The following is a 15,086-nucleotide window of genomic DNA, read 5'->3' on the forward strand; positions in this document are numbered from 1 at the left end:
TGCCTATAGCAATAAATGATGACACTTAGGAACATGCAGAAACAACACAAGTATTTAAAGAAAAGGGAGTGACTAGAAACTCAGTTGAACACAGGAATGTGACCTGGATTATTCTATTTACCAAACATAGAAGCAATTGTATTTTGAACAAATGATATAATTGAGTATAGCAGTATGTTTTCTTACTGTCAGAGCATTTATATTTTATAAACTTATCTTGCACCCATGAAATGATGTGCTTGTTCATATTTAATGTCATTATCTATACCTGCTTGACAATCAGAACATTAAAGTATTTTCAAGTTTATTGCCCAACTAGAAGAGAATGAATTTTTTTAAAATAAGATTTTTAATAAGCTCATGGATTTGAAGTTGCAAATGTGCTGCTTTTATTTTGGTGACAAAAGGCAGTATTCTTTTTGCCTGGCACATGCAAAATGGAAAATTACAATGGGGAACACCCAGATTTATTTAATTTTATGACAGATGTTGTATTTTTTGAAGTAGACTGAGAAAATGTAATGATATTGTAGGTAGACTTTCTATCACAGAAGCAGGCTAGAAAGTGCTTTATCTTTTTCATGATTTAGTTATAAACAAAACCATGAAAATAAAATAGGATGTGGATTCTTCAAAATAAAATATAACGTATGGTTGGGGCCTAACATTTTCCGAGTGCTACAGGACAGTAAATATATGAATAGTCAAGGGGACTTGGCAGTCCCTAAGCATACGGAGATGTCCCATTGGGGAGCTATTTTCCAAGGTTATGCTGAGCCTTAGAATTTCACTTGAGTGTAGTCTCCACTGCCATTCTCACCCAGTGGTCTCTTAACTTTCCAGAAAGAAGTGCATGAGGAGAAGACAGGGACAGGTCTGATTATGACTTTGGAACCCACTAGGTGTGGCTAGCAAATTTAAAGGAGAGGATGAGGTAAGACTAGGACCCCTTCTTTGGCAGTTGAATGTAGAGGCACTGAGACTTTGCTGAGAGTACTGTCAACAAGACAGAGTCTCAAGAACTCTCCAAAGTGGACCTCCAGGGATCCTGATGTTGCATTCATATAGGGATAGGCATTGTATTTGGTTCTGCTCTCTGGGGAAACTCCCAGTAGTGAGGATAAGCTCCCATTGCATTCTCAATATCCCCTTTTGTAATCATCAGATGTATAAATGTCTGTTGCCCCTCTAGACCAAGTTAGTTTCAGGCAGAAACCATGGCTACCTTATTCACCCTCATTTTCTGGCACAGGGTCTGGCACTTAATAGATGCTCAGTAAATGTTGTTCAATGGATGAAGGACGAAATGAAATAGGTACCATGGCAAACCATCCGTATTTCAGGGAGGTGACTGCCAGGAAAATAGATCTCATCAGAGCAGCAGGCTCAGCTGTAAGTAGTCAGTGGATGTTTAGGAGGAGTATATTAAAAACCCCCTACCCCAAATTCATATGTAGATTTGTGAATGTTCCTGTTTGGCAGGGGGCCAGAGTAAGCCAGCCCAAGAATAATTACATCGCAGAGAGGCTAATGGTTATGCTAATGCTTGTCTGAGACCAGACAATGCTCAGAAGTGGAGTGCTGGGATAAAAGATTCTCCCAGGAACCTGTAGATCTGAGATTTTCAGCCCTCCCATATCCTCTCAGGAATGCCCATTCTTGCCTATTCTCTCTCCTCAATCATTCTTTTGGTGGTGATAGGAGGCTCTCTTCTTTCATTTAGTACTTCTCTTTGTATTTCTCATAGTGCCTTGCCTACAGGCAGTGCTTGTTAACTATTATTGAAAGTAAGGAAGTAAGGAAGAGGAGATAGTGTGACCTTTGGGAAGGTTCAGGGCCACTGCCCACTGTTGTGCATAGTTGAAGGACTGTGGAGCTACACTCACTTTTTTTCAATTTCACCATGGTACAGGGGAGGGGGAGCTGAGGAGGTGGAGAGGCAGTTTTCTAATTCTTGTAAAGGTACCGGATAGCCTCAACACTGGGAGAGATGCCAGGGTTTTAAGGTGAGAAAGTTAACAAAAGACAAAGATATAGAAAGCATTTGCTAGCTATGGCTAGTATGTTTTCCGAGAAGCTCAAAGTGGGTTTAGATGGCACTAAGTTTCTTGTTTTAATACTTGGCCTCGTTCCTGCCCCAGTACCCAGCCATCCCCTTACTATTTGATTACTTCTCCTTCTACCCACTCCCAACCTCACTTAATCCTCTAACTCACCAAGGCTAAAATCTAGGCAGGGCTTTGGTGAGCATCTTCAGTTTCTTCATGCTGCTGTGAAAGGGTGAAGATTCTGTTTTTCCGGGCTGCCTGGCTGGCTCAGTTGGTAGAGCACGCATGTCTTTATCTTGGAGTCATGAGTTTGAGGCCCATGTTGGGGGTAGAGTTACTTTAAAAAAATTTCTTCTTAAAAAAAAAAAAGACTGTTTTCTTCTTGCCCCTGGATATAATAATGCTTACTCAGGCTGTCAGCCCTCACCACATTTCTTCATGTGAAGACGTATGGCTCTAGAGCTGTGATGTGGAGAAGAATCACCTTATGTTGCTAAATATGATGGTTCTCTGGTTCTCTAGCTGTTCTCATATAGGAGACCCATGGCCCATATTTTGAGGACAAGCTGCGTTAGAGCTGTTTTTTTTCCTCACTTTATCCTAATAGGTTTGTTACCTAGAGAAGCAGATTTTGCCTTAATGTAAGGAAGATTTTTCCAATAGTTCCACCTTTCCAAAAGATGGAATGGCCTGCTTTGGGAAGTGTGGGGATTGTAAGCATTGTACATAGGCTCTAATATGACTACTTCCCACCTTCCTTGATCCATGCCTGGCCACTGTGTGTTCAGTCTCCTCCCAATGATCCATCATATTGTTGCATAATTCTGCGTCTTTATTTGTATCATTTCCTCTCTCTGGATTATGCTCTCACTCTTTTACACACTCTGTGTGTCCTCTAAGTCCTACCTTATGTCCTCCTCTGGGGAGCCTTTCTCAGCCACCATGAGCTGTGGCAGGTGTCCCTGCTCCATATTCTCCCAGTACGTTATGGATACCTCTGACCAGGCACCTGCCATATTTTGTGTTTGTTTTCCTTTGTTGTCTTCCCAAACAGACTGAGAACTCTTTGAGGCAGCAGGGAACATGTTATAGGCACTGAGTGCATGTTTGTTGAATGAATAATTGAGTAAATGAAGCAGGTGGTTAGAGTCAGTAATTTTCAGTTTCTTTGAACTTCAAGGTTGTGCAATTCTGAAGTCAATACATTGTAATGCACTAAGCCTATGACTTTTTTGCTTCTTCCTACTCTGAGCTATCTTTCATGATATGTATTTTGGTTTCTGAGTAAATTCAATGAGGGACATGGCAATGAAAAACCTAATTAATCATGAGTAACAAAATGTAATCTTTTTCCAAAATACTGAAAAAAACAGGAGTCCAATTTATATTTACTAATGAAAATATTACCTGGTATATATCTAGTGAAATGATAGTGATGCTCTTATCTGACATGTTTGACTAATATTCTACAAATATTTTTTAAAATTTTTTTAAGTTTATTATTCTGAGAGAGACAGAGACAGCACGAGTAGGGGAGGGGCAGCAAGAGAGGGAAAGAGAGCATCCCAAGCAGGCTCCATGCTGCCAGCACAGAACCCGATGTGGTGCTCGAACACATGAAGGTGTGAGATCGTGACCTGAGCTAAAACCAAGAGTCAGATACCTAACTGACTAAGCCACCCAGGTGCCCCTACAAATATTTTTTTGAACATTTGCTATGTGATAAGCCCTACTTCAGGTGCTGGCTATACATCAGGGATTAATTGCTTACATTAAACATGTATGATCAACTTTTATTATTTTGTTAAATGTCTAATAAGCACACTTGTTTACAATGTGCTAGATACTAGAGAGGCACACAGATAAAAACACATTCAATGCCCTTAAAACGCTCAAATTATAACAAGGACACATGTACAAAACCAGAGAAGTGTAATGAAATGAGAGCATAAAGATGAAGCTATAAATCCTGAAGAAAGATAGATCAAAGAAAACTTCTTAGAAGAGGTGAGACTCAGTTGAAAAGAAAGAGAGAGAGCCCACCAAAAGGGAGGGAAAAGCCATGGTCAAGTTTGGAGTCAGAAAAGTGCATGGTGTGTGCCAATGGCTTATTCACAGCTCCCTACACTTCTGCAAAGGGAGATTATCTCAAAATCTTTTATTGCAGTGGTTCTAAACTGGGGTTGATTTTGACCCTTGGAGAAGATTGGGTAATGTCTAGAGATATTTTTGGTTGTTTCAACTAGGAAGGTCCTACTGGCATCCAATGGGCAGAGGCCAGGGATGCTACTAAATATTCCATAATACACAGGACAGCCATTATCACAAAGAACAAAGAGATGTCAATACTTACCAAGGTTGAAAAACCTTATTCAGACACAAATATTTGTAAACAAATCACAATATTTTTTTTCTTTTTCTAAAAATTATTTATTTTTTAAAATTTATATTATACCCAGTGCTCATCCGAACAAGTATGCTCCTTAATGCTCTTGCCCATTTCACTCATACCCCCACCCACAGCCCCTCCAGGAACTCTGTTTGTTCTCTATATGTAAGAGTCTCTTATGTTTTGTCCTCCTCCTTGTTTTTATATTATTTTTGCTCCCCTTCCCTTATGTTCATCTGTTTTGTATATTAAATTCCACATATGAGTTAAGTTGTATGATATTTGTCTCTGAGTGACTAATTTTGCTTAGCATAATCCATCCACATTGTTGCAAATGGCAAGATTTCATTCTTTTTGATTGCCAGGTAATATTCCATTGTATATATATACCATACCTTTTTTATCCATTCATCAGTTGAAGGACATTTGGGCTCTTTCCGTAATTTGGCTATTGTCAGTAGTGCTGCTATAAACATTGGGGTGCATGTGCCCCTTTCAAACAGCACACCTGTATCCTTGGGATAAATACCTAGTAGTGCAATTGCTGAGTCGTAGGGTAGTTTCATTTTTAATTTTTTGAGGAACCGCCATACTGTTTTCCAGAGTGACTGCACCAGTTTGCATTTCCACCAGCAGCACAAAAGGGTTCCTCGTTCTCCGCATCCTCGCCAATGTCTGTTGTTGCCTGATTTGTTAATTTTAGCCATTATGACAGGTGTGAGGTTATATCTCATTGTGGTTTTGATTTGTATTTCCCTGATGATGATTGATGTTTAACATTTTTTCGTCTGTTAGCCACAATCACAGTAGTTTTCATAAGGACATTTTGACCAAATTATAGGCACTGGGGGCAGCTGCTTTTTAGGTGGTCTTAAGGTGGAACTATGGTAAGGATGTGGCAAAATAAGAAGTTGGGGAAATCTGGTCATTTTAAACTAATGGAATTCTTTTATTAATTTTTACAGTGCCATGGTTAAGACAGCAGGCTTTGAAATCATTAAGCCTAGGTCTGATCTCTGATTTACTTAAAAGATGTATGATAGAGATCTCTATGGTAGAGATGTAGTTGGTTAATTTCCCTAGGTTTCATTTTCCTTGTCTATAAAATGGAGATGATAATGTTACCTACCTCCTAAGATTGTGAAGATAAAACAAGTTAATGTACATAAAGCACTTAACACATTGTTCTGTATATGCTAAGTTCTTGATGAAAATCATGAGGAGAATAATAATGTCACCATTTACTGTGTTTCTTATTTACACTAAGTGTTTTATCTGTATAAATTCTTTCCATCCATACAACAAATAAGGGAATTACTATTACTGTTCTCATTTCTCAGATAAGAAAACTAAGGTAGGGGTGCCTGGGTGGCTCAGTCCTTTGAGTGTCCAACTCTTGATTTCGACTCAGGTCATAATCCCAAGATTGTGGGATCGAGCCCCATGTCGGGCTTCGCACTGACTGTGGAGTCTACTTAAGATTCTCTCTGTCTCTCTCTCTCTTTCTCCCTCTGCCCCTCTCCCCTTTCTCTTTCTCTTTTTCTCTCTGTCTCTCTAAAAAAAGTAAAGAAAAAAATTAAAGCAAATAAGATTGACTGATTTTTTTCAAAGATTATGTTAAGTTTCAAATCTAGGGAGTTTAGCTGCAGAACCCATGCTCTTAACTACTAGAGAAGCTGTTTATCGAATATATTGTTAATACATTTTAGTCATCATTAGTACTATTTTATTAGACTGTTTTGCAGGTTGGTTTAAACATCTTTACTTGTATAAAAATTTTTATATATTTCTAATAATCTTTCCATGTTTATCAGTATCAACAAAAATCTGGAAAATAGGAGGAATACCTTTAAAAAGCTGTATATTTTTATGTTATAAATGATATTTTCAAATTTAGTTTAAAATGTACTGTATTATGTGCTTTTCCTACATCCATCAAGAGTTCTTTCAGAAACCTGATTTGAAACTTCAGAAATGTGATCTCTTGTTATTTTAGACTATTTTTAAGTGAGTAAAGTATCCTTCCATGTTTGCAGGTAATAGAATTATAAATATATTTCTTTGATCAGAATAAGTTACATTGGAATAAAGGGTAGCCTTATTCATTGATTCATGCAGCACATACTGAACACCTGCTCCATGCACTAGGTTGGCAGTGTATAGTTAGCTAAGGAAGCACACAATGATAATGATGGTACGGTGGGATTGCCAGTGGTAGACATCTGTACAAGGGAAGGGTGTCCAAGCTGGAAAAGGGTTTTTAAGAGAGATGACCTCCCCCCCAAATTAGTCTTGAGGAATATGTAAGCAATTACTTTAAATATACTTTGAGTTATTCCAGTTCACTCCACTCCTAAACCTTCATTTGGCAAGTAGTTCTCCTTGGCAGGTTTCTTCTTTTCCTGAAGAAATTCTGTACCATTGTTGTCATCGATGAGCATCAAGGTGGTAGATCTGTCATATTTAAGTTCATAATGGGGGTGCCTGGGTGGCTCAGTCGGTTGAGTGTCTGACTTCAGCTCAGGTCATGATCTCACAGTCTGTGGGGTCGGGCCCCACATCCAGGCTCTGTTCTGACAACTCAGAGCTTGGAGCCTGCTTCACATTCTGTGTCTCCCTCTCTCTCTACTCCTCCCCCACTCATGCTCTGTCTCTGTCTCTCAAAAATAAATAAACGTTAAAAAAAATTAAGTTCATACTGGAAAGCTATAAGGAATAAAAATGGTAGGTGTATACACACAGGCAATAAAATTGATTTTGCATAATTAGTATGTTAAAAAAGTGACATAAAATTAAATTTCTACCAATTAAACATTTAAATCCACAGAAATGTTAACATTTAGTAATTGTGCCATGTGCAGTCAACTTATATATACCCTAATAATGAATATAGACTTGATTCCTACCTTCAAAGAGGTTAAGTATGGAAACAGAAACAGGATATATATTTGTAAAATATTCACATAATTTCAGATGGCTTATGCTCTTTCCTTAATATGTAATACAGCACCTAAAATGTGGTATGTTCTCAAACATTACTGAATGAATGAATACATGAGTGAGTGTGCTATAAGGAATCAGAGAGATGACAGACTGTTATGGGCTGGAGCACTAAAGGAAGATCTTAAACTGGATCTTGAGAAGGACTTGAGTCTGAATAGATGAAGAATGAACTTAAAAATGCCCTTGGTGTGGTGCTTGGGTGGCTCAGTCAGTAAAGTGTCTGACTCGAGTTCAGCTCAGGTCATGGTCTTGTGGTTCGTGAGTTCAAGCCCTTCATTGAGCTCTGTGTTGACAGTGCAGAGCCTGCTTGGGATTCTCTCTCTCTCTCTCTCTCTCTCTCTCTCTCTTCCTCTCTGCCCCTCCTCCACTCTTGCTCGTTCACTCTCTCTGTCAAAATAAATAAGCTTTTTTTTTTTTTTTTTTTTACTTGTGCCCTTGATGTAATTAAAAGACAATGAGCGGATTGGCTTAGGTAAAATAGTGCTTTAAGCCACGGTAAGATAAAACCTGAAAATTTGGATAGTGTCAGGTTGTCAGTAAACTCTTCTGTTAGACATAAGTTTAAAGGAAGGAGCATATTTCTTGCACAGGGTCTGACACATAGGAAGGTTTAATAAATATTTCCTCGTACCTGACAGACAGATTGGGTGAGTGACTAGTGGAAAACTTCAAAAGCTAGCTCCAAGAAGTTTCTCTTCAGGCAATGATAAAATTGATGTTTTAGGAAAATTGATCTATAATTGGAGTATAGGATGTCAGGTATAAAGAAGGAAAATAAAATATGGTTAGGAAGTTCTTGTAGATGAGAGAAGACTGAGAGAGAAATGGACAAGTGGGTCTGGCTGGGAATAGAAAGGAATGATAGTTTTAAGAGTTACTGTGTGTATAAACACAATTTCATTGTCCATTCATCAGTTGATGGACATTTAGGCTCTTTCCACAATTTGGCTATTGTTGAAAGTGCTGCTATAAACGTTGGGGTACAAGTGCCCCTAGGCATCAGCACTCCTGTACCCCTTGGGTAAATTCCTAGCAGTGCTATTGCTGGGTCGTAGGGTAGATCTATTTTTACTTTTTTGAGGAACCTCCACACTGTTTTCCAGAGGGGCTGCACCAGTTTGCATTCCCACCAACAGTGCAAGAGGGTTCCTGTTTCTCCACATCCTCTCCAGCATCTATAGTCTCCTGATTTGTTCATTTTAGCCACTCTGACTGGCATGAGGTGATATCTCAGGGTGGTTTTGATTTGTATTTCCCTGATGAGGAGTGACATTGAGCATCTTTTCATGTGCCTGTATATATACAATGGAATACTACTTGGCAATGAGAAAAAATGAAATATGGCCTTTTGTAGCAAAGTGGATGGAACTGGAGAGTATTATGCTAAGTGAAATAAGTCATACAGAGAAAGACAGATACCATATGTTTTCACTCTTATGTGGATCTTGAGAAACTTAACAGAAGACCATGGAGGAGGAGGAGGGGTAAAAAGTTAGAGAGGGAGGGAGGCAAACCATAAGAGGCTCTTAAAAATTGAAAATAAACTGAGGGTTGTTGGGGGATGGGAGGGAGGGGAAAGTGGGTGATGGGCATTGAGGAGGGCACCTGTTGGGATGAGTACTGGGTGTTGTATGGAAACCAATTTGACAATAAATTTCATATTAAAAAAAAAAGTTACCGTGAAGAAAGATAGCCAAGAGTTAGGTTTCTCTTCTTTGACTCTGTCTCAGGTCAGGTTCCCTCAAAGCAGAGCCTGAGATGGAGATTTATGTACAAGGGACTTAGTGAGGGAATACTCTCAGGTGAACCCTATAAAAGAGTGAGGGAAGCAACTAGAGTAGAGAAAGAAGTTCAGCCATGCCCTGTGTTCTGAAGGCTAGCCTCAATCTGGAGTGGGAAGCACAGCACAGAGTTGCCCCTCCTTAAGGCAAGGGGACTGGCCATTATGTCCCCTAGTCAGTCAGTCATTGGCTGTAGGCTGTACCTGTGGGTAGGAGATAAGAGACCACCACATCACAGGCATTTCCTGGCTAGGTGGCTGGTTCCTTTCAGCCAAGGGCAGTTCTTCGGAGAAGGTTGCAGTGGTGAGGTGTTAGAGGCCGTGACTCACAGCAGCTGGAGTTTGGGCGCACTAGCCCGGTAAAAGGAATTTGGTTGGGGGGACTACCAGTGTCATCTACTCTCTGCTATAGCCTGTTTTTCATAGGTGCCCTGCCAAGAACCTTCCAATAGCTTCCCTTTACATCCAGAATAAAATGCTCTTCCCCCAGACTTTCATGACTAACTTCTCATTGTTCAAACCTCACTACTCGGCAGTCACCTCTTCAGAGAGACCTTCCACTGTCTGTCTTTCCCCCAAGAGACTGTAATCTGCACAAGTTATTCTGTCCTGTTCCCAGCTATCACCCTGGTGCATTGATAAATGGGCACCCAATAAATGTAAATATCATTGAATGACTAAGCAATTGGTTGTAGAGAAACGATTGGGAGGTAAAGGTTTAAGATCTTTCTGAGATAATGGACAACTGTGAAAGAAGTGGAAACACTGACAGGAATAAGAGATGTGAAAGTATGTCCAACTTGTGGAAAGTTGTGAAATTTTGTTTAAGGTAACAGAAGAAAAATGTATGGTAGAGTCAGATAGTGTAGTGATTAGGAGTACAGTTTCTAGAACTGAGTTCATATCCTGCTGCCACCACCTGCCAGCTGCAAGATCTTGCTCAAGTTACTTAACTTCTCTGTGCCTCAGTTTCCTCACCTGTAAATGAGGATAATTATATTTTCTACCTCATAAACTTGTTGAGAGGACATCATGAGCTAGTGTTTATAAATCATATAAAACAGGGTCTGGATAACAGTCAGCCTGGTTTGAGTGGAATTTAAGGAGCGTACAAGGAGGAGAGAAGCCAGGCTGGGACTCGGGTGAGATGAGTGATGCACCTGCGTGACAAAATTTAAGGAGGCATTTACTGAGGGTTGTACACTTGCACAACTGAGCATGCTTCTTTCAGTTTTGCATTCTTGGCCCTTCACTTGTCTCACCCTCATCCTGACCCTGGTGTTGGTCATCAAAGGGGAAAATACTTTATTGGTAAGATTTTTAATTTTTTTTAATTTAATTTATTTTTTAAATTTACATCCAAGTTAGTTAGCATATAGTGCAACAGTGGTTTCAGGAGTAGATTCCTTAATGCCCCTTACCCATTTAGCCCATCCCCACTCCCACAATGTTATGCAACCACCGTTTCTATCTAGTTTTAAAACATTTCCATCATTCCAAGATAAAACTTCTAAATTTTATTTTAATGTTTTATTTATTTTTGAGAGAGAGAGAGAGAGAGAGAGAGGCAGAGTACAAGGGGGGCAGGGGCAGAGAGAGAGGGAGACACAGAATCTGAAGCAGGCTTCTGAATCTGAGCTGTCAGCAAAGAGCCCCACGTGGGGCTCGAACTCGTGAACCATGAGATCATGACCTGAGCTGAAAGTCAGAAGCTTAACCAAATGAGCCACCTAGGTGCCCCATAAAACTTCTTACCTATTAAATTTTTCTCCATTCCCCCCTCCTCCCACCCCTGCAATTATTAGGCTGCATTTTGTTTCTATGGATTTACCTGTTCTAGATATTTCATATGATGGAATTACATAGTATGTTGCCTTTTATGTCTAGCTTCTTTCACTTATAATGTTTTGAGGTTCATCCACATTGTAGCGAATATCAGTACTTCATTCCTTTAGTTGCTGAATAATATTCCATTGTATGTATATACTACATTTTATTTATCCATTCATCCATTGGTAGATATTTGGTTTACACCTTTTGGCTATTGTGAATAGTGTTGCTATGAACATGCATGTACATGTATTTATTTGAGTACCTGTTTTCAGTTCTTTGGGGCATATATGAACTCCTTAATGTCTAGCTTATTTTTCTAATTCTAATTCCTATCAATTTCAGATTATAATAATTTCTTTAAAATTATTTTTCCTCTTCTTAAAGGCTTACTCATATCTATAATCTTAGTTTATTCTGAAAGTTTTGCTCACATTTCTACCCACTGTGTGTATATATATGTGTGTGTGTGTGTGTGTGTGTGTGAGCGTGCACACGTGCTGACATGTATATGTGTATGAGAGAAAAAGAGAAACACAGTATTTTGTTGTTTTTTTAACATTTAATGTAAACATTCTGGGACTTGAAGGTCCCAGAACCAGTGGCTTGTGTTTCATATCAATACTTGCAGATGTTATGTAAAGCACCATTTCTAGGTCAACGAGGCCATGGTTCTTTCAAGGTAAGTGCTAACAGACAAGAGTTGTTTAGAAATTTGGGCAAACAAATCCAACTATTTTCAATTGTATGCAAATACAATTTTATTTCTCTCATTAGGACAAATAAAGAACAGATGAGGGAGGGATCATTGTAATTATAAAATCACATACATTTAATAACTTATATGAAAAGAAAATATCTAAAATAAATTGAATGCAACAAATAAAAAATAACACAGGTATAAATTATTTATTTATGAAATGAAACCATTTGCAAAGGAGGCATGCTGAGAGCAACTTATCCTCACATTCTCAGAGTCATGCATAATCGTTTAGTTGCACTCCCATTAATATGAGTGGGAGTTTTGAAACTTAAATTCCTAAACACATCTTTGAAAAGGAATAGGTCAAAGTAAACAGCTAATGCAGAGCTGGTTTTCATTATTAGTGAAATATTTTGAATCTCTCACCAATGATGTCTCAGAAGTCACCTTCTTTCTAGTCACAGGAGAAGAATTATGTATAAGGTTACTATTTGGAGGTCATCATCTTTAAAAATCACATGGATAATAAATCATATTAAGGAGAAAATAAAGCATTTCCCAACCCTGAAGAACACAGAAGTTTAGGGCCCATATTGCTTTATGGTAAGCAAAGGACCTTGGAACTTTCAGTGGACCCTTTCAGCCCAGAGCCTCTGATCAGTGATAGAGGCATGCTAAGGTGAATTTTAATTAGGACTAAATTGTGGTATTACTCTTTCATACCCTGAACATCTGTTCCCTTCAGAAATGATGATTTATGCAGGCTATCAGAGCAGACAGCTTGCTACAGCTTATGTCACGGTTAGTGGGAAGCTGGTGGTAGCATTTCAGAAAACCAGTGTCTAAATGGAGACTGGCCAGTGTATATGATATAGGTAAGAGGGGGAGGGGAAACATGGTGTGTCCATTTCTAGTTTTGAAGCCAAATACTGACTTGACTTAAAAAAAATTCTCTTCTAGACCATCTGTTGTTAATGAAGAAAGTAACTTGGACAATGAATGGCCTGATGTTTCCTACTGATGTCAAAAGACAGAAAACCAAGCCTGTTCTTTCTGTTAGAATGAAGAAACTCACTGAGAAGACCTCAATCCGAATTCTGTTCTTTAAGAATGGCCTGGGGCAAGATGGGCATGAGATCACAGTGGGAAAGGAAACAGTGAAAAAGGTAATTTTGTATTAAATATTAAAGTATAAATTAAATTTCAAAGTTTTCATGGCTTTTGAAATGTGTTGGTATTTTCTTTTAAATATCAATATCAACTAATAAACTGAAATATTAAGAAGGTATTAATAGAATGCAAAAATTTAGCTGCTTAGAAACATGCTTATTTTACTAACGTAAATTACCTTAGTAAAGCAACAAGATTTCTTTGGCTAACCTATACTTGGGCATTTACCTAGGTAAAAGTTATGTTTACACTTAGGGAAACACTCTAGTTGGTTATAATATTTTGTAGAATATTTAGATTGAAGCCAATCTAATGTAGCTTCAAATCTCAAATCTATTCCTTTTTGCTTAAAATAAGACCTAGAAGTACCCCCGGCTTCTTGAATGAGTAAGTAAAGTCCAATATAACTAAAATTCCATTTAAAAGTATCCATATGCATTTTTAAGCAAATCTAGGTGGGTCTAAGAAAAATCATGTAACAGTCCAGCAAACCTTCAGAAACAACTTTTGTCATATAAATGCATGTTTTTAAAAGGGTGCTTGTATTTCCCAGATCATCTTTGATCTGACAAAACTATGGAAGAACTAATGGGAGTTTGAAGAAAAAAATTTTTTTTACAGATAAGGATTTTTCAACCAATCTAAAGCATCCTTATAATAACAACTAAAATTTATTAAATATGTATTAGAGAGCTGGTGAAACATAACCAAACTGTCTAGGTTTTAATCCTGGCTCTGTCACTGAATCAATGACTTTGGACACCTTACCTTCTCTGAGCCTCAATTTCTTTATTTAAAAAATGGGGATAATAATAGCACCTACTTCAGAGAAGTGATATAAAGATTCAATATGATATTATGCATGGAGTGCAATGGCCCATACCCAGAAATTTCTCAATAAATATATGTTATTCTTATCTTTAGGACTCATATATATATATACATCTAATTATTTCTCTTACTAAAGGGAGGCATTTGTTATGAAATCAAGAAAGGTATAAATCATTTTGTTATACCTGAGTATTTTCAGAATGACTCTTGCTTGAAGTAGGTGAAGAGTTCACTAGATACTGGAAATTGTTCTTATTGAGATATCTATTTCATCATCTTCTTATTTTACAACCACAATCCTGAGGATCTAGGAAACCAGGTTTTATTTCCTTCTTATCTTCAGATTTGGATTATGAGTAAAACAAGGGATATTACACACCAGAACAAATTGCTAAGGCAACTTGTACCATCTTCCCTGGAGATTTTGAAAACTAGAGAAGATGGACATATCTCTGGGAGTGTTAAAATGCAGTCATTCTTGGGGATAGAAGCTAGATTAGACAGCTTCTTGAGTTCACTTCAGTTCAATCTTTGTAATTCTACACCTTGGTGGTAAAATGGGGGTAATAGTCACTCTTAAAGATTACATGTTCTTAGATGAAAGGTGAGTATAAATAAAAGTGTCACTGCTATTTTGCTTTTTGACTCTAGAGAGCAATTTATTTAAAACTGGATGATCAAGCAATTCTTTAGCTTATTTTTTAAGCTTTATTTAGTTTAAATTTTATAAATTGTAAGGAATTTTCACAATTTATAAAACTCAGGACATGATTCAGTAATAAGTGTGTTTGTAAATATTTGATTAAATATCACTTTTAATATAGCATAAGGAATATAGTCAATAATAATGTAATAACTTTGTGTGGTAACAGATGGAGATGACATTTATTATGGTGAGTACTACATAATGTATAGAACTGTCAAATCACCTGAAACTAATATAAACATTTTATGTCAACTATACTTCAAATAAAAAATACTAAATAAATAAATACTATTGATAAGAACAAGGTAAAGGATAGGCAGCAACAGAATCCCAGCCTTGAATATCAATAGAATTTTTTGGAGGGGAAAAATAAGACTAGCTAATTATTTTGTAAATAAAATTTAAATTTTGAAAGTTATATTGATAATCACAAGATAATGCCATACCAAGTCAATAATAGGAATAAAAAAGTGACATGGTCCTAGGTGAAACCCAAATTATTTTCTCTTTTATGATAAAATATTAGGAATGTCAGGGATTAGTAGCTATTTTTAGATTATTAAAAAGTAATAAAAAACTAGAATAGGGTCTAAAAGACTCTATATGGTGAAGGCTGTTACAGTGGG

General features: G+C 37.6%; 1 protein-coding gene across 4 annotated transcripts in view; it reads left to right on the forward strand.

The window, feature by feature from the left end:
• Window positions 1-15,086, forward strand: part of DCDC1 (doublecortin domain containing 1) — a 486,403-nt gene that overhangs the window by 49,166 nt on the left and 422,151 nt on the right. For all 4 annotated transcript variants that reach the window (XM_053203333.1, XM_053203334.1, XM_053203331.1 and 1 more), the window contains one exon: window positions 12,714-12,919. In XM_053203333.1, the coding sequence (XP_053059308.1) occupies window positions 12,714-12,919 (206 nt within the window). The remainder of the gene's footprint in view (window positions 1-12,713; window positions 12,920-15,086) is intronic.

The sequence above is a fragment of the Acinonyx jubatus genome, chromosome D1, assembly GCF_027475565.1.
Source record: "Acinonyx jubatus isolate Ajub_Pintada_27869175 chromosome D1, VMU_Ajub_asm_v1.0, whole genome shotgun sequence".
Lineage (NCBI taxonomy): Eukaryota > Metazoa > Chordata > Mammalia > Carnivora > Felidae > Acinonyx > Acinonyx jubatus.